Raw genomic sequence first — 20,499 nt, 5'->3', positions numbered from 1 at the left:
ATGGTTTCACAATAAGGAGTTTAGTCACTCGGACTGAGATGAGAAGTAAAGCTCTTTATCCAAGGGAAGATTATTCTTTGTAATTCTATATCCATGAGAAATGCTCTGAGTATGTTAAAAAGAGATCAGTAGGTTTTAATATTAAGGGAATCATGGCATGTGGCACTTGAGGTGAAAGACCAGCCATTATTTTATTGAATAGTGTGGCAGTCGTGAGAGAAAGAATATCCCGCCTCTCTCGAGCGCAAAGGGATCGAGTTCACGGGTAACTAACTACCCCAACCAGCACAGCAAACCCCAGCCGAAGCTCCGCCTGTAACGCGGTGACGTCATCCGAAGGTGAACGCGCGGCGCGGCGCGGCGCGGCGACGTCACCCGGGGGAACGTGCGACAGGGTCGATTCGCTAAAGCGACCTCGTAGCGTTGACCTGATTGTTAGGCATTATTAAAGTAAACGGTAGCATGTTTCGGAGGAAGCTAGCGGCTTTAGAGTATCATAACAGCGGCGTGTTTGACTGTAAAGGTACGGCTCGGGGACTGGTTGCTGGTCCGTGACTGTGAAGTGATTGATGGGCCCGGTGTAATAGGCTCCGGGGCCTCAATGTGTTCTACGTGGATAGGGGTGAAGTGATGTCGCATTCTCGGATAGAAAGAACCTCTATATCGCATTTTCAACCTACCTGTTTGCATAGTGATGTTTTGCTATAATATTAGGGTATACCTTATGAAAAATTACCCAAGTGCACATAAGATCACTGAAGTAATGGTTGTAATGCCAGCAAAAGAAAGCTGCTGTTTTTTATTTCTTTGAATAGGCATCCCCAAATAGGGGAGAATGAATGATGAAGAAACCGGATTTTGGTTGTGATTGAAAGGAAGCATTTGGACAAGTTCCTTTTTCTAAAGACGCGGGACTCTGCGAGTCCGCGCATTTTGAATTAAAAATCTCAAGAGGTTGATGGGATGATATTTATAGGAGCTTAGTGAAAGTAAAGTCAGGTCACTCACCTAAAGAGTAGCAGAAGTAGAGGTGAGTAGGGAAATGGATATTCTGTACATTTTGGACAGAAGTAAGGAATTCCTGTTCCATTTCCAATTATTAGGCTTTGAAGAAAAAAATTGCAGATTTTCAAATTAGTGTTATAGTGGAAATTAAATAAGTGATAAATATTATTTATACTGTAGAAATTTTATTGAAAATTCTGGTTTAGTTTCATGCAGGAAACGCTGTGAAATCAGTGTTTCTGGAGGTGTGGTAGTGATTACATTAAAATGTATTTTGTACTTTATGCAATTAAAATGCATTAAGCCAGAATATTTCAGCCTTATTTTCTGACTGTGTTATAACAGATTGCCTTAATTTTGAAGAAGTAGTTAAGGCTTATATAATCTGTTTATAAAGGTGATAATACTGTTGTTTCTTCCTTCCTAATAAAATTGTGCATGAACTGTGAAGTAGCTGCCTTTTTATGACTATCATTGAAGTTTAACTGTGACTTACTTTCTACAATCTATCTACAAACTGTGACCTATTTCAGCAATTATATAATGGAGCAATAAGGTCAGTTGTCAGGTGTGCTTGTAAGGAAGATGTGTTATGAGATTTTCTGGAAAAAATTCAGGGCTACAAATCTAGGATCATGGCTTGTTTTTTTGAGTTACTGGTGCATGGCTCATACTAATTTGTTTCAATAACACTTTAAAATAATTTAGATCAGTTGAATAATTTACCATGGTTGCTGTACTTTTCACACCTGTTTAAGAATATGTAAAGTTTCACCATCTCCATTTAATTTAGTTACTGAAGTATGTGCCACCAGAGATGCATCACAAGGGACACGTGCAGCCTCTACGTTGGTGAGACCCATCTTAAATTGGGGGACCATGCTGCTTCGTCGAGCATCTCTGTACCATCCACCACAAGTGGATCTTCCCGATGGCCGAACATTTTAATTCTGATTCCCATTTGCGTTATCACATGTCGATCCATGGCCTCTTCTTGTGCCACGATGAGGCCACTCTCAGGGTGGAGGAGGAACGGCTTATATTATTAAGAATATAGTATTAATGGTAATACCTGGCAGTGTGGAGGATCAGAAGGATCTTGGGGTCCGAGTCCATAGGATGCTCAAAGCAGCTGTGGTTAAGAAGGCATATGGTGTATTGGCCTTCATTAATCGTGGAATTGAATTTAGGAGCCGAGAGGTAATGTTGCAACTACATAGGACCCTGGTCAGACCCCACTTGGGAGTACTGTACTCCGTTCTGGTCGCCACATCCTTCCTATAGTGAGGAAACCATAGAAAGGGTGCAGAGGAGATTTACAAGGATTTTGCCTAATGAAAACAGGTGGAGTGAATTCGGCCTTTTCTCCTTGGAGCGACGAAGGATGAGAGGTGACCTGATAGAGGTGTATAAGATGATGAGAGGCATTGGTCATGTGGATAGTCAGAGGCTTTTTCCCAGGGCTGAAATGGTTGCCACAAGAGGACACTGGTTTAAGGTGCTGGGGAGTAGGTATAGAGGTGATGTTGGGGAAGTTTCTTACTCAGAGAGTAGTGAGTGCGTGGAATGGGCTGCTGGCAATGGTGGTGGAGGCAGATATGATGGGGTCTTTTAAGAGACTTTTGGATAAGTACATGGAGCTTAGAAAAATAGGGCAATGGGGAAGTCTAGTAATTTCTAAGATAGGAACATGTTCAGCACAACTTTGGGTTTCTGTATTCCATACGGGTACCTTCCAACTTGATGGCATGAATATTGATTTCTCCTTCTGGTAAACAAAAACTCCACCCCTCTCCCATTCCCCTGCTCTGATCATTCTCTTCTCATCTGCTTATTACTTCCCCCTGTCCACCTCCCTTCCCTTTCTCCAATAGTTCACTCTTTTCTCCTATCAGACTCCTCCTTCTCCAGCCCTTGACCTTTCACACACTTCCAGCTAGCTTCTTTCTCTTTCCCCCCCCCCCCCACCTTAATTCAGGCATCTCGCCCCTTTCCTCTCAGTTCTGATGAAGGATGTCAGCTCAAAACATCGACTATTTTCTCCTTTCTATAGATGCTGCCTAACCTGCTGAGTTCTTCCAGCATTTTGTGTGTCAAACTACAGCTGCCTTTAATTTTCCCATCAAATGTTTAATTTCAGTTGAACCTGTTGTTTTGTCACAGTGTCAATTCAAAATTTATGTAATTTGTATGACAATAACATGCCTTTGCAATATGTCAAAATGCAACCACCAGCAATTAATTACTTTAAATGTTACTTGGATGGAAATAGAAACAAATTACATATGGCGAAGTCTAAAACCAACTAATGAGATAGTTCATTATTTGAACCATTTGTTCAATTCCCTATCTTCTCCAATTACTTTCTCCAGTAACAAAAACTGTCCCATCAGAATAGCAAATATCTAAACAATTAAGAATATTAAAGTGTAAAATCATTTAATATTGGAAAAGTTAAAATAAATGATGCTGTTTATAGGTAATTAAAATTTTGTTTTCAAAGACTTTTTTCCGGTAATGATGAAGGATTTCGGACCTGAAACATTAACTCTTTCTCTTTCCACAGATGCTATCTAACTTGAGTGATTTCAGAATTTTCGTGCTTTTATTTCAGAATACCGGCATCTACAGTATTTTGATTTTCAGAGCCAACTAAAATCTTAACTATTCTTAAACTTTGGAGAAGATGCCAATTAAAGTAGACGTTCAAAGTATATGTTAATATTTACAATCTAAATTCTGCAGTATGATAAGGAAAAAAAACCTGAAATCTAACGATTGTTGAGTTAATCATAGAAATTTTTTTAATGGGAGATAGCTAATGTTAAGCAAAATACTGCAAATGCAGAAAATCAGAACCAGGTTTAATATCATATCAAATTTCAAATCTTGTGAAATTTGTAGCAGCAGTAGCATACAGTACATAATAAAGAAAAACTGGGCCACAGTAAATATCCATATATGTTAAATAACTAGTGCAAAAAAAGTGGGTGGTGTTTTTAGGTTCATTTGTCCATTCAGAAATCTGATGGTGCAGGGGAAGAAGCTGTTCCTTAGTTGCTGAGTGTGTCTTCAGGCTCTTGTGTACCTCCTTCCTGATGGTAGCAATGACAAGAAGGGTAATGGGGGTTAATAATGATGGATGCTGCCCTTTTGAGGCATTGCTCCTTGAAGATGACCTGGATACTATGGAGGCTAGTGCCCGTGTTGGAGCTGACTGAGTTGACAACTTTCTGCAGCTTTCGATCCTGTGCAGTATCCCCAAAGTATCAGACAGCGATGCAGCCAGTTAGAATGTTCTCTACAGTGCATCTGTAGAAATGTGAAGGTTAAAATGTAAAAGCCAAATGTGCTAAACTGGTTATGTACTTTCTTTGGAGAATAAGTCAATGTAATGTTTTGTGTTATTGACATTTCAAAAGAATTGCCAGTACTCTTGTGTAAAATTTCAACTGTCAATTAATTTGAAAGTTGGTGACTTTGTCTTTGGATCCATTAGGAAATATAAAATGGCTATATAATTAAAATCTAGATATGAAATTGCCCTTATAGTCAATAGTATAGTGGTACCATTTTTAAGTGGCCTTAAATCTCCAATTTTACCTTTCATAGTTTCTTTTAATATGCATCTAAAAAGATTCCATTTTATATTTTAGATGAGGTGGCATTTAGGAATTTAATCGTGTGGCTTGAAGATCAAAAGATAAGGCATTATAAAATTGAAGAGCGAGGCAATCTTAGAAATGTGCACAATAATGAATGGCCAAAGCACTTTGAAAAGGTGAGAATTACATATTTATTTTAAGTGGCATGTTTTGATTTGACATGAATAATTTAATCTGTTTGCTAATGAACTATTCTGTTTTCATCATCCCTGTGATTTCCCCTTTCTTTTAAAAGTTCTGTGTGCTACTTGGAATAATTTTGTTGTGATCGTCATGTAACCTTCTTTGATTCAATGTCATATTTCCCGCAACCCCACCCTTGTCTTCAAATAGCTCCTTTCATGGGTGTTTTGCAATAACCAGCTAACAGAGCAGCCAAATGTGCGAGGAAGCTGGAGTTTCTGGGGAAACCTCACACAGAAATTGCAACACCGAAGGCCAGGATTGATTCTGAGTCACCACAGTTGTGAGGCACCAGAACAATCTGTTAGATGACTACTTCCTGCATAAATGTGATAACTTACCAACTCTGTATCCCAAAAGCAATTGGAGTTAGAGTGTTTATTCATTGTGTTTTTTATGTTGGCCTACAATTTATATTAGATTCTCAATTGTATGCTCTTGCACCACACACTTTCATTAGATGCTTTGCTTGTCTAGAAAGCAGCTGCGGTGAAGACGTTGAGAAGCATTCAAATGCTATAAAAAGTGACATTTAAGAATATTAATTTCTAAATATCAGGTACGTCTAAAATATGAGTAACAAAAACACGACAGTAAATGAATAATTCAAAAAATATTGCACATTTTATACATATTTTCATACCAACTATAAAACTTCATACATTGAATAATTCCTGTATCCCATTCCAAACCTAATCTATCGTAACCTAATTCAACAAAGTTCAGTGACTAAGAGTCCATGGCATTATCTGTTAACATGTTTGTGCCACCTTTTACAAGACGGTATATGGAATGTTGCAGCAAAGTATACTGACACATTCAACAAATTGAATGTGACAGTATGTTCAGAGCCTTCATGTTTAGATACCAAGCCAAAGTCCTGAACTTGCTGTTTTTATGCAGCTAGATTACGTGGCTATGTCTTCAGCTCTTGGGTACTAAGCTCTAGATCTTCTTTATTTGATCTCTAAAAATATTAAAGGACTCTTTGAAAGCTACCTCTTTGGGCAAGCTTTGGAACTCCTTTTCCAACATATCCCTGTTTGATGGTGGTTCTGGTAAGGCATATTTTATTATTTTAAAGGTGTTATTTAAATGGAAGTTATTAGTCTGATTTTGCAGAAGATTTGCCGATCTCAGTCCAACAACAATTCATTTGACATTAAATACAATATAGATATTTGTAAGAATTTCACAATAGGCCAGAGAAGTTTACAGTGGAAATGTTCAAGGAAGTTTGTGTGTTGCACAGATGATGGATGCTAAGATTTGTTTTTCACTATTCTTTGTTTTTCCTGTAATTTACTACCTTCTAGATTATGCACAGCAGATACCTCAAAGCAATGGATAAATACCACCATACTCTTTTGCAGTGTTAGGAGAGCTCTGTTTCTTGCAAGCTCATCTCTAAATTTTCATATCTATCATATAAAGATTTAACAATGCTCTCAGAGCTTCTTTGATAAACATGCACCATCTGTGTAGACTCCTGAGAATCTCCAGTCCATGTCTACTCCAAAGCGTAAGAGGAGCATTCAGTGTCCACGCACTGGGAGCAAACAAATTTGGCTTAAATGATAAGAGAGCACTACATTGAGTGCTAGCCACCCACTTGTCCTGTCAAGCATTCCTGCCCATGTGCACTGCCACAAAGACCTCATCATAACCTCTTGAACCCACAGGATGAGACTAGAAGCAAGTCCACCCACAATTGTGTGGGATATCCAATAAGAATGTTCCTAAAAGGCATTATATTAACATAAATGTTTCATTACCATTTCAAATACATAATTGTTTTTTGTGTGCCAATAACTAACAGATAGTATATTCAAACTGACTGTATTTCATAATGTAGGATTTCTGATTAACCATTGAGACTCCAAGTTTGACATTCATGTGTAAGCCTTAATTTGACTGTTAATGAGGATTATTGTAAATGGTTAATTCTATAATTCTAAATTCCTAATGCATTTGTGATATATTTACCTTTAGTACCTAGCAGATGTAAACTGCCCATTCAAAGCAAGTGAAAGACAGGAAAATATTGACTGGCTTCTGGGGCTGGCTGTAAGACTTGAATATTCTGATAATGGTAAGCTTCTTTAAATCATTGGATATAATGGGATTTTATATTGCTTGCAATGTGAGATTTTCTATCATGTATAACTTTATAAATTAATCTACTTTATGCTTGTACTGCTTTGAATTTAATGGTGCCATTTTAAAAAAGGTTACTTCACTTTTCATTAAATGTAGAATACAACATAACATTGGAGTAGGATCAAGTTATAAGACACTTGAATGTTTTGTCAGCTTTCCTTGACTTCTCTCTTAAATGTTTTAAAAATATTTAATGGTTGTTGGAATTTTGTAGGTTTCTTTGTAAAATGAAGTATCCCTGCTTTTCTTTATTATCTATTGAATTTGATTGTTTAGAGAGATGGATGTATATTTTTCTCTTGTATGTTATAGTATTTGAATGCTCTTTTTTCTGTCCTTGAGACAATCCATCTTCAGCAATAATTAAATTTGTATCTGGGTCATTTGTGTACCCAGTAGGTACTTCTCACTTCTTTTCCCAATGATGTTATCTGCTCTTAATAAATGGACATTCTAATCCAGAATATGGTATTCAAAGATTATAGAAATGGAAATTTACTGCAAAGGAAAGGATGCAAAGACAATGTATGAAGATGTGAAAATCCAAAAACAAACTACAAATTTAGCACATCTGAAAAAGAAGAAAATCCTAGAAACACCCAGCAGGTCTGTCTGTATCTATGAAGAGGGACAATGTTGAGGGTCTTTCTTCAGAATTGGGAAGGAGAAACTAACAGTTTGAAATTACAGAAAGTGAGGGAAAAGGAGAGGTAGCACAAAGAGGATATTCTGACTGAAGATTGCTGGGATTATCTTGGGGTAAGCTGTAAATGAAGAAACCTTGTATTGGAAGGCATTTAAAAGGAGAAAATGAACAAAGGAAGATAAAAGCTGTTAAATTATGGAATTTGGAAAAAGAATACAAACAAAGCACAATATCAAATAGGATAATAAAAACGTTTTCAAGTATGTAAAAATAAGTAAGTGATGAGAGTGGACATAGGACTGCTAGAAAATGAGGCCGGAGAAATGATGGGGACAAGGAGTTGGTAGTTGAACTAATTGAGTATTTTGCATCAGTCTTTACTGTGTAAGACACTAACAGTGTGCCAGAAATTGAAAGAAGAGAAGTGAGTGTAGTTACTAAGGGAGAAGGTGCTCAAAAAACTGAAAGACATAAGGATACATAACTCACCCAGACTAGATGAACTGCACCCTAGGGTTCTGAAGGAGGTAGCATTAGAGATTTTGGAGGCATTAACAATGATCTTTCAAAAGTCATTGGACTCTGACTTGGTGCTAGAGGACTGGATAATTGCAAATATTACTCTGCTCTTTAAGAAAGGAGAAACGTAGCAGAAAGGAAACTAAAAATTATGAAGTCAGTTAGCTTGATCTCAGTGGTTGGGAAGATGTTGCAGTCAGTTGTTAAGGATGAGGTTATGGAGTACTTGGTGACACAGGACAAGATGGGACAAAGTCATCATGGTTTCTTTAAGGGAAAATCTTGCTTGATGAACATGTTGGAATTCCTTGAGATTACAAGCAGTATTGACAAAGAGGATGCTATAGTTGTTATATATTTGGACTTTCAGAAGGCCTTTGACAAGGTGCCTAACTTGAGGCTGCTTATTAAGTTAAGAGCCCATGGTATTACAGGAAAGTTACTAGCATGGTTAGAACATTGGCTGATTGATAGAAGGCAGCGAGTGGGAATAAAAGAATCCTTGTCTGGTTGGCTGCCAGTGAGTAGTCGTGTTTCGCAGGGGTCGGTGTTGGGACTGCTTCTTTTTATGTTGTATATCAGTGATTTAGATGATGGAATATATAGTTTTGTTGCCAAGTTTGCAGATGATACGAAGATTGGTGGAGGGGCAGGTAGTGTTAATGAAACAGGTAGGCTGCAGAAGGACTTAGACAGATTAGGAGGATGGGCAAGAAAGTGGCAAATTAAATACAATGATGGAAAATACATGGTCATGTACTTTAGTAGTAGAAATAAATGTGCAGACTATTTTCTAAACGGGGAGAAAATCCAAACATCTGAGATAGGAATCAGGTTTATTATCACTGCACACGTTGTGAAATTTGTTAACTTAGCAGCAGCAGGTGACTGTAATACATAGTACAGAAGAAGAAGAAAAAATAAATTGCAGTGTCTATATTGTTGAATAGATTAAAAATCATTCAAAAACAGAAATATATTAAAGTGAAGTAGTGTTCACAGGTTCACTGTCCATTTAGGAAATGGATGGCAGAGGGGACAAAGTTGTTCCTGAATAACTAAATGTGTGCCTTCAGGTTTCTGTACCTCCAACCTGATAGTAACAGTGAGAAAAGGGGATGCCCTGGGTGCTGGAGATCCTTATTAATGGACGCTACCTTTCTGAGGCACTGCTCCTTGAAGATGTCCTTGGTACTTTGTAGGCTAGTGCCCAAGATGGAGCTGACTAGATTTATAGCCCTCTGCAGCTTTCTTCGGTCCTGTGCAGTAGCACCCCCCCCCGCCCCCCCAATACCAGACAGTGCTACAGCCTGTCAGAATGCTCTCCATGGTATATCTGTAGTGTTCTCGCACAGGTGTAAAAGAACTCCGAACTAAATACCAAGCATAAACCAATCAATGAGGTTGTCCCAGTAAGATTAACTGTTTACTGTTCACTCTTCCACATTAACGTATGGTGAAAACTGTTGATAAAACAATACAAAATATATACAGTATTTGTTTCCTTCTTGATATCACACTTACATCATAAATACTTGCAAAAGTAAAACTACAACCATATTACATTAAAGTGCAACATACAGTCAGAATCTACCTATGCCATCGACTGCTTTAAATACACTTCAACACAAACTATTCGCAACTCTTTAAATAACAAAAACATAAACTTTATCAACCGTCATTACTTTTAACAGAATCAGCGTTAACATTTTTAATTCAACATATCGATTATCTCATGAACTTACGGCGTTGCTTCACTGATGTTTCAAGTGCATAGAAAGAAAACTTTTCTCGCGCTGATCCTGCACACATAAGCCCCCTCCTTCCCGTTTCTCCAAACCGGTATTTTCCCACAAGACGCGGTGAAACCGGGTGTGACGTCATTGCATGCAACGATATCACAGGCAACGAATTTACTTTAAACAATCTTAACTTTAACTAGAAAACGATAACAAACAAATTACTAAAGCGAAAATATAATAAACTAAACAAATACCATAAAGGCAACACAATATCTATAGAAGTTTTTGAGTGTTTTTGTTGACATACAAAATCTCTTCAAACTCCTAATGAAGTATAGTCGCTGTCTTGGCTTCTTTATAACTATATCGATGTGTTGGGACCTGGTTAGGTCCTCGGAGATCTTGACACCCGCAATTTGAAACTGCCCACTCTCTCCACTTCTGGTCCCTCTATGAGATGGATATGTGATCCTTCATCTTCCCCTTCCTGAAGTCCACAATCAGCTCTTTTAGTTGTGTGCAAGGTTGTTGCTGTGACACTACTCCATGTAGTAGTGTACTCCATGTACTCCACTTATCTCACTTCTCACTTTAGCCCACTTGTCTCCATCTGAGATTCTACCAACAATGGTTGTATCATCAGCAAATTGATGATATAATGGTGTTTGAGCTATGCCTAGTCATGAGTATAGTGAAAGTAGAGCAGTGGGCTAAGCACACACCCCTGATGTACGCCAGTGTTGATCATCAGCGAGGAACAGATATTAGTCACCAATCCGCCCAGATTAGGAGGTTGAGGATCCATTTGCAGAAGGAGGTACAGAGGCCCAGGTTCTGTAACTTCAGTCAGGATTGTGGGAATGATGGTGTTAAATGCTGAGCTATAGTCGATGAACAGCATCCTGACATGGGTCTTTGTGTTGTCCAGGTGGTCTAAAGCCATGTAAAGAGCCATTGAAATTGCATCTGCTGTTGACCTATTGTGGCTATACGCAAACTGCAATGGGTCCAGGTCCTTGCTGCAGCAGGAATTTAGTCTAGTCATGACCAACCTCTCAAAGCACTTCATCACTGTGGATGTGAGTGCTACTGGGCGATTGTCATTCAGGCATCTCACATTATTGGTATAATTGCAAAGGGACTTGGGAATCCTTTTTTTTTATTAGTTTTTTTATGCATTTTCTACATCGCTACAGATAGAAAAAAAAACCCAAATCAAAATGAAGAAAATTAATACAGTGCAAAAATAAACTTGCAATTATAATATAATACAAAAAAGATAATTGAGAAAGCACCCAAATTAAAGACATGTAAAATTAGTATCCCCCCCCAAGCCCCGCAACAAAAAAAAACTCCAGACCAACCACAACACAATATAGTGAATATAAATCAGGACATTCAAACCCCCAAAACTGTAAATACACTTAAAAACAAAAGATAATAATGCCTACTACCAAAAAAAAAGAGCTGAAAGCAAGGGACGAAAAAAAAACCTTAGTTAAGAGGAAGGTTATGAAAGTACTCAATAAAAGGTTCCCAGACCTTATGGAACTTTATATCCGAATTAAGAGCTGAATAATGAATTTTTTCAAGGTCTAAGCAGGACATAATATCATTAAGCCATTGAGCATGCATGGGCGGGGCAACATCTCTCCATCTAAGGAGGATTAAACGTCTAGCCAGGAGAGAAGCAAAAGATAATATTCGACACTTAGTCGAACTCAAACGTAAGTCTGTCTCACCCAAAAAACCAAACAAAGCAATTAAAGTGTTAGGTTCTAAGTGGTGATTCAGAATATAAGATAAAGTTATGAAGACATCTTTCCAAAATTTCTCCAAGCTAGGACAGAACCAGTACATGTGAATACGAGAGGCCTCGCCCCTTTTGCATTTATCACAAAGAGGACTAATATTAGGGTAAAATCGAGATAATTTAGATTTAGACATATGGGCTCTATGAACAATCTTAAACTGTAAAAGGCATTGGTGAGCACAAAGAGAGGTTGAATTAACCGATTTGAGAATCGAGTCCCAAGTCTCATCAGATAAAGAGATATTTAAATCATGCTCCCAAGCCATTCTAATTTTATCCACAGAGGCATGCCGTAAGAATGCTAATTTATCACGAATAAATGATATTAAACCTTTACCCAGTGGATTAATAGAAATAAATAAATCCATAACATTTTTCTCAGGCATCTCAGGGAAGTTAGGAATTAAAGGATTAATAAAGTGTCTAATTTGGAGATATCTAAAAAAATTAAACGTCTAGCCAGGAGAGCATTAGGCAGATTGAACTTAGCAGAGAGCTATTGAAAAGATGCGAAACAATTATCAATAAAAAGATCTTCAAAATGTCTAAAGCCCTTCCTATACCAATCATGGAATGTTGAATCATACATAGTAGGTAAAAAAAAAGATTATGTAAGATAGGACTAGAAAAGGAAAAACAGTAGAAACCATAATATTTCCTAAACTGAGCCCATATTCGCAAAGTGTGTCTAACAAGAGGATTAACAATTAATCTGGACAAACTACTAGGGAGTACAGAGCCAAGAATTGCAGAAATAGATAAATCTTTAGTGGAACACAACTCCATTGCCACCCAATTAGGGCACTCGGTTGGCCATGGAAAAAAGACCAAAAGGTAGCACTATGTATATTGGCTGCCCAATAATATAAACGAAAGCTAGGTAAGGCCATGCCGCCCTCTTTTTTAGATTTTTGGAGATAAACTTTATTAATTCTAGAACACTTATTCTTCCACAGATATGACAAAATAATAGAGTCTAAAGAATCAAAAAAAGATTTAGGAATAAAAATTGGGATTGATTGAAATAAATATAAAAATTTAGGGAGAACATATATTTTAACAACATTAATACGACCTACCAAAGGCATAGATAGAGGTGACCATTATGACAGACTCTGTTTTGTAGTATATAAAAGTTTGGCAAAATTTTCACGAAAAAGATCTTTAAACTTCCTTGTGACTGTAATCCCAAGATAAGTAAATTGATTATGAACTACTTTAAAAGGGAGGTCACGAAATGTTAATTCTTGTGCTTCTTTGTTAATTGGGAAAAGTTCACTCTTATGTAAATTAAGTTTATAGCCAGAAAACTGGCTAAATTGATCAAGAAGTGAGAACATTGGAGGTAATGATGTAGACGGATTTGAAAGAAAAAGTAATAAGTCATCAGCATAAAGAGAAACTTTATGCTCAACACCTCCCCTCCAAATCCCGGTCAATTCAGGACAGCTTTGAAATGCTATCGCCAAAGGTTTCTATAGCCAAATCAAAGAGAAAGGGACTTAAAGGGCATCCCTGATGGGTGCCGCGTTTGAGGTTAAATAACTGGGATTTCTGAAAATTAGTCAAAACAGAGGCAATAGGACACATACAGCAATTTGATCCAAGAGATAAAACTTTGAAGTCAAATTTTTCTAAAACTGCGAAAAGTTAGTTCCACTCTATACGATCAAATGCTTTCTCTGCATCGAGGGAAATAACACATTCAGGAATCCCAGTTATCCCAGTTGAAGGTGAATATAAAATGTTAAGTAAACGCCAAATATTTAAAAAAAGGAAGACGGTTTTTATTAAAACCAGTTTGATCATCAGAAATAATAGAGGGAATTACAATTTCTAATCTATAAGCCAAAACTTTGGCCAAGATTTTAACATCAACATTAAGCAAAGAAATCGGCCTATACGAGGAACACTTTGTTGGGTCTTTACCCTTTTTTAATAAAAGAATCATAGATGCCTCATTAAAAGAGGGTGGCAATTTACCGTAATTAAACGAGTCAGATAGTACTGAGAGTAACTGAGGAGAAAGAAGTGAAGAGAATGATTTTATAAAATTCTACGGGGAACCCATCAGGTCCAGGAGATTTCCCTGAATACAATGCAGAAATTGCAAAAGATGTTTCTTCTGATGATATAGGCGCATTAAGTTTGGCTTTAAAATCAGATGAAAGTGAAGGAATATTCAGATTATTTAAAAAATGATCAACAGAAATATTCTCATTCAGAGATTCAGAGGAATAAAGTCGAGAGTAAAAATTTTTAAATACGTCATTGATTTCTAAGTGATCCGATGTGAAGTCTCCATTCTCCTTCCGGATCTTTGTAATATGTTGTTTAGCTTTGGAAAGCCTCAGCTGATTGACTAGAAATTTACCAGATTTGTCACCATGAATATAAAAGCGACTCTTACTTTCAAGAAGTTGGCGTTCAACAGGTTGAGTAGACAGAAGATTAAATTTAGTTTGAAGTTCTACACGCTTCTTGTATAATTCAGAATTCTTAGTTTGAGCATACAGTTGATCTAATTCTTTAATCTGATTAATGAGGTCTAATTGATCTGTACAGGACTTTCTATTAAGATTTGCTGTATAGGAGATTATTTGACCCCTCAAATATGCTTTCATGGCATCCCAGACAATCTGGGATGACATTTCAGATGACATATTGGTGTTAAAATAAAAGGTTATCTGATCCTTAATAAATTTTAGAAAATCATCATCCGATAATAAAGTCGAGTCAAGACGCCAGTGTTTATTCCTCTGAGGGAGACCAGGAAAATTTAAACACAAAGTAATTGGGGCATGGTCAGAAATCAGTATACTCTGATAATCACAAGAATAGACAAATGGAATAAGTTGATTATCAAGTAAAAAATAGTCAATTCTAGTAAAGGTATGGTGAACATGTGAAAAAAAAGAATAATCTCTCTCAGTAGGATGAAGGAAACGCCATATATCTGAGATACCATAATTAGAAAGAAAAGTGTGAATAGCTAAGGCAGATTTAGTAGGTAATCTAGTAACAGAGGATGATCGATCCAAATTAGGATCTAACCAACAATTAAAATCGCCACCCAGTATAAGAGAGTATGAGTTTAAATCTGGTAGTGAGGAGAAAAAACGTTCAAAAAAATTAACATCATCAAAATTGGGAGCATACAGGTTTGCTAGTACAACTTTAGTATTATATAATTTACCAGAAACAATAATAAAACTGCCATTTATATCAGATATCTTAGTATGTTCAAAAGGAATATTTGAATTACCGTAGATTCCGGACTACAGAGCGCACCTGATTAAAAGCCGCACGCTCTAATTTTAAAAAGAAAATCAATTTTGTACTTGTACAGGCCGCACCGGATTTTAAGCCGCAGGTGTCCCACGTTGTAATATGAGATATTTACACAGAAAGATATTACACGTGAGGATTTTTTAACTTTTAATTAAATCCGTATGGTAACATAAACAAATATATATATTGCAAATGCTTTTTTTCAAACAGTGCCTGTAACACAGCTACTTTTAAATATACATACGTATCGGTAACACTCAAATTACGTTGCGTATACTTTTTTACTGAACAGTGCACGAACAACATTCCAATATCTCCTAACGACTGGTAAAAAAATATATATATACTGCAGCCTACCAGGAAAAGTTATAGATCGCCTTCTTCATCTTCCTCCTGCGCACTAAAACCATCAAAGTCCTCTTCTTCAGTGTCCGAATTGAATAAAACCTCAGGATCTCGTCATTCACTTCAGTCTCTTCGTTGTCGCTCTCACTTGAGCGCACGCGGTCCTCTTCTTCACGCAGCAGTCCAGCCTTTCGAAACCCGCTGGTGATGGTGGATGTTGTGACACGGCTCCACGCATTTAGGATCCACTGGCAGACTTGAGTTAAAGATGCTCTTCGCATGCGTCCTGTTTTCTCGCCGCTCGTCATCCAAGCCTCCCACTCAACGCACAGCGCCACTTTAAATGCCCGGTTCACGCTGATGTCCAGTGGCTGCAAATACTTCGTGGTGCCCCCAGGAATCACAGCTGGAATTGAGTTTGTACTCTTGATGGCAGCTTTCACTGAACTTCCATTGTCAGCCGCTTAAAAAATCACCGTCGGTGGAAGCTTTAGTCTGGATGCTGTGCAGCTCAGAACACAAGTAAAATGCGTTCTCTCATGGCCACTTGTTTTCAATGTGATGGAGGAGTCACCTTTTTTATTAACAGTCCGAGTGAGAGGCAGGTCAAACGTCAAAGTTACTTCATCCATATTTATGATATCATCTGGCCCGATGGAATTCTCCTCTATCTTTGTTTGAGTGAATGTGCGGAAGTTAGCAAGTTTTTCCTCGTGGTCGGGAGGGAGCTGCTGACACAGAGTCGTGCGTACCCTGACAGACAGGCCTTTTCATCTCATAAATCTAAAACACCACGATGGCCCACCTCTAAAATCTTCGATTTTCATTTTGGTGGCGATTGCTTTAGCCTTCAGTCTGATCTGCACGGTGGAAACACCGCGGCTGCCTGCTCTCTGTGTGTTAACCCAGTCTTCAAGAAAGTTTTCAAGTTCGAGCCATCTGCTATGATTACCTCTGAAAGCTTTTGTCGTCTTTTTGCATTGACTCAGTTCTTCACGCTGGCGTCTCCACCGTCTCAACATCAATTCATTTATGCCAAGATTATGTGCAGCAGCTCAATTTCCTTCTTCAACTGCCAGATTGATCGCCTTTAACTTAAAAGCTGCATCATATGCTTTTCTTCGAGTGTTTTCCATGTTGATGAGGGTGAGTACAAATGACTGATTTACAATAATTTAATTGTGAAAGTGCGCTTGATTTATCGTACAATTTCATTAGACCTCTGTGAACTACTCATCAATTTTATTGGTCTACTGTTACGAGGCAAAATGTTTTTGGCAGCATGAAAAAGAAAACATGCATTTGCCGCAGTGTTCAAAGCGTGGGAAAAAAGTAGCTGCTTATAGTCCGGAATTTATGGTAATAAGGTTGGAAACCACTCCCCAGCTTTGGCGGCAAAGGATGAATGAAAATGCTGACCCGCCCACTTTGACAAAAGCCGAGAATTATCAAAACTACGAATATGAGTTTCTTGAAGGAAAGCAATGTCAGCTTTGAGTTGTTTAATATGCGAGAAGACCTTCCTTCTTTTAACAGGATGATTCAATCCCTTTACATTCCAGCTCACAAATTTAAGTGTATTAACCATTATCAATTGTTAGTGCATATCAGGCATATAAAAAATCAAGCAGTACAGTAACAGTCTGGGAGCAAAAATGTAAACATAGATCAGTAGAATCAAAACAGAGACATGTCCTGAATAACAAAGGAAAACAAAAGAAACAATGAGTAGTGTTGGAACTGGAGAATCCACACCACCCTTGCAACCCAAAACTAGACGGCTACCCAAAAAAGCAGCTAGCTCTTCAAAAAAATTAACCCAAAAATGACTTCCAGTTCCGTATCGTTAACGAAAGTTCCGTATAAATAATATAGCAAATAATAACTAATTTATGCACTAGAAAACAGAATTACAAATAGGAACAACTTCAACTGAAAAAGTATAAAACTTAATACAAAAAAAATCAGGAAGACTAAAACTAATGTACCCGTGAAAAATTATAAAAGATTAAAAGAAAAAAAAGGGAGGGTGAAAAGGGGGAAATTATAAATTTAAAGAGAGTACTTATCAACTGTTTACAGAAAAAAAAGCAAAACTTAAACTATAAATCAAACAACAGGGAGGCCTTCAATAAAAACTCCAAATCTCCAAAACAAGTTAAAGACAATTGTAGTTCTCTATAGATAAAGTTATACAGAAATAAAATAGATTACACAAGTAAAATCTAAAAGTCCGCTGGGAAACATTAAACTTAAATCATCTATTTAGAAAAAGCGCACCAAGTCCAGGGAGAGATTGACTACAGCCCTTAGAGTTTCAATAGTTAATGTCTGAATTATTCAAGTAAAGTCTGAGTTCAGAAAAAAATAGCTTTACTTTGAGAAGTACTTATCAACCATTTTAGAAGGTCAGACCGGTTCTGAAGAAGACGAGATGGCTGGAAGACTTCCAACAAACGCCTCAGCCTCCTTCACTGATTTAAACCACTTTTAATCTCCAGTAGTAAGCATAATTCGAAGATCGGCTGGATTTCGGAGAGAGGGTCTGAATCCGCGATCAAAAAGCACTTTCATTACACCTTTAAACTCAGCACGCATCTTCAGAACCTGGGGGGCATAATCCTCCACAAAACGAATGACCGTATTTTGAAAAGCAAAAGTACCTCTGCGGCGTGCCTCCATAATCAAACGGTTTTTCACCTGGTATCGATGAAAGCATAAAATAACTGACCATGGACTGGAACCCAAAGTTGCATGAGGAACATAAATCCTGTGAGCCCTTTCAAGCTCAGGTGGAGTCGAAAGAAATTCTTTCCCGAAAATCTCACAGAGAAAAGATGAAAAAAATTCAACGGAAGAGCCCTTTTTGGTGGCCTCTGGCAAACCAAGAATTCGTAGATTGCAACCTGCGCTGAGTTCCTTCAGTTTGATTTTTACTCCTGGATAGAGTAAAGGAGGAGGGCTAGTTTCCTTGGCAGAGGAAACAATGGCATGAATATAGGTTTTTCAATGAACTACAAATATTGTGGGGGCAGACAACATGAATGGTAGTTTAGTTGCTCAGGGTATGAAAAGGAACATCCAAATTTATTGGATTTTATTGGAGCTATAGATGTATGAATATTTCACTCTATTGAAAGTTGAAATCAGAGCACTCCTACCTATGTTGAGAGTGTTAACAGCCCCATTTCATGATGATACAAATGTGGGCATCAAGTATTTCCAGGTCATTAGAATATTTGCTGAGATGGAGGGTGTCCTATTGTAATAGTACTCAACAAAAACTCACAAAATGTGCTAGGAAACATAGAATTTTTAATATGAATTCCATTATGCAATTGCTATTTCAAGACCAGACACCATTACTGAACTTTGACTTGGTTCCCTATATTGTTACTGAACTTAATCTTTTCTAGAGAGCATCCCTGTATTGATCTCAAACAATTTCTGTTGCAGAGGTCACATCAAGCTTCCTACGGTGTATAATTAGAACAGCGATGGTAGGTGGGTGGCGATGTGGAGATGTGTCTCTACCAAAGGAAATGTAAGGCACTCCTTTCCTTTGCTAGCCTGTAGGTGGCCCTTGGGCAAGATGTAGCACCTTAGCCCCTTGATCAGGGTCATCTGAAGCCATGGGAGCAGGTGGTGGATGGTCATATGAATTGCTGGTGCATATTGCTAGTTATACAACTGCTAATGCCAGGCAAACAATCTCTGAAGAGTATTGCTAATGGCTGAGGTCACCCATCTTGTAAAGACACTTCCCAGAAGCAGCAATAGCAGGCTACTTCTGCAGAAAAATTTGCCAAGAACAATCGTGGTTAAAGACCATGATCACCCACATCATATAACACAGCACTTGATAATGGTAGTAGCACCATTGTCCTTTGAACCTAGGGTTCTTCTCAATATGTATTAACTTCGATGTTTTCGTGTTTTATGGTGTCTTATTTTTCATCGTGGATGACAAACACAGTCAGCTTTACAGCTCTGTTCCTGATTATTGGGATGGGGTGGGGGGAGGTTTGTTGTGCTTCCTGGAGAGTGCCTTGAGCCAATACATACATATTCCTACTAAAAACTGAATTTTGTACAAGGTCTTTCCAAGATCTAATCTTGGGAAATGCACTGGGGAGGTAAAGGAAGTGTCCATTGGAAAGGATTTTGGGGAAAGTAACCGTTATCCTGTAACTTTCAAAGTAATTATGGATAAGGATAGTCTGACAGTAAAGGCCCTAAATTGAGGAAAGGCCAATTTCAGTTACATAAGGTAGAACCTGGCACATGTAGATTGGGAGCAGCTGCTTGTGGGTAGAGAAACATTTAACATGTGGGAGTCTTTTAAAAGTGAGATAATGAGAGTTTAAAGCCAATGTGTTCCCATATGGATGAAAAGTCAGGAAAGCAGGATTAACAAACCTTGGGTGTCTGGGGATAGTAAGGACTTGATGGAAAGAAAAGGCAGCATTTTTTTTTAGATCAAGGCAACTGAAAACAAGATAATACAGAGTAGAGTACTTAAAATAAATTGGGGCCCAGAGAGACCATGAAATACTGCTGGCAGATAGATTATGAAGAATTCCAGCCTTTCTGTGAACATAAGGTAACCAGGAAAAGAGAAGATTCCCTTCAGGGCCAAAGAGGTATTATGTCTGTGGGGCCAAGGGATATGTGTGAAGTCTTGAATGAATACTTATCATTTGCATTCAGCTAGGGGAAAGGCATGATAGAAGGAGAGTTCAAAGAAAGGGAAGATTTATAGGTCTGCAGATGACAGAGCTCAATTATTTCACTCACTCCTACACCCCAGACCCAACACGTCTAGATGTAAATTATCTTTGTAGCACTGAAATTACCGCATTCAGTGCAAATGGAATGTTGCTGCTGTGTACAGTGCATCTTTTAGTTGAAACTCCCCAGTGCCAATGAACTTTTCGACATCCCTCAAGAGGCATGTTACATCTTTTTGGACGATGTTGAATTCAGACACTAGAGACAACTGCCTAGATGTCATTTTTTTAGATTCCTTTATTTACATAGTTCCATTTATATATCTTCCAGATTTATCTTTGAAATTTTTGCTTGTTGCATTATCATCATTCCTTTTATTACTTAATTCCTGATGTTATG

General features: G+C 37.8%; 1 protein-coding gene across 1 annotated transcript in view; it reads left to right on the top strand.

The window, feature by feature from the left end:
* Positions 1-348: 348 nt before the first annotated feature.
* The window catches only part of rtraf (RNA transcription, translation and transport factor), a 48,475-nt gene continuing 28,324 nt past the window's right edge, over positions 349-20,499 (top strand). Inside the window, exons 1-3 of the mRNA XM_059958033.1 lie at positions 349-523; positions 4,662-4,786; positions 6,846-6,945. Coding sequence (XP_059814016.1) covers positions 463-523; positions 4,662-4,786; positions 6,846-6,945 — 286 coding nt within the window. The 5' untranslated portion in view covers positions 349-462. The remainder of the gene's footprint in view (positions 524-4,661; positions 4,787-6,845; positions 6,946-20,499) is intronic.

This window comes from Hypanus sabinus, chromosome 2 (genome assembly GCF_030144855.1).
Source record: "Hypanus sabinus isolate sHypSab1 chromosome 2, sHypSab1.hap1, whole genome shotgun sequence".
Classification (NCBI taxonomy): domain Eukaryota; kingdom Metazoa; phylum Chordata; class Chondrichthyes; order Myliobatiformes; family Dasyatidae; genus Hypanus; species Hypanus sabinus.
Note: the sequence above shows the minus strand (reverse complement) of the source record. Positions and strands in the feature narration are given on the sequence as shown.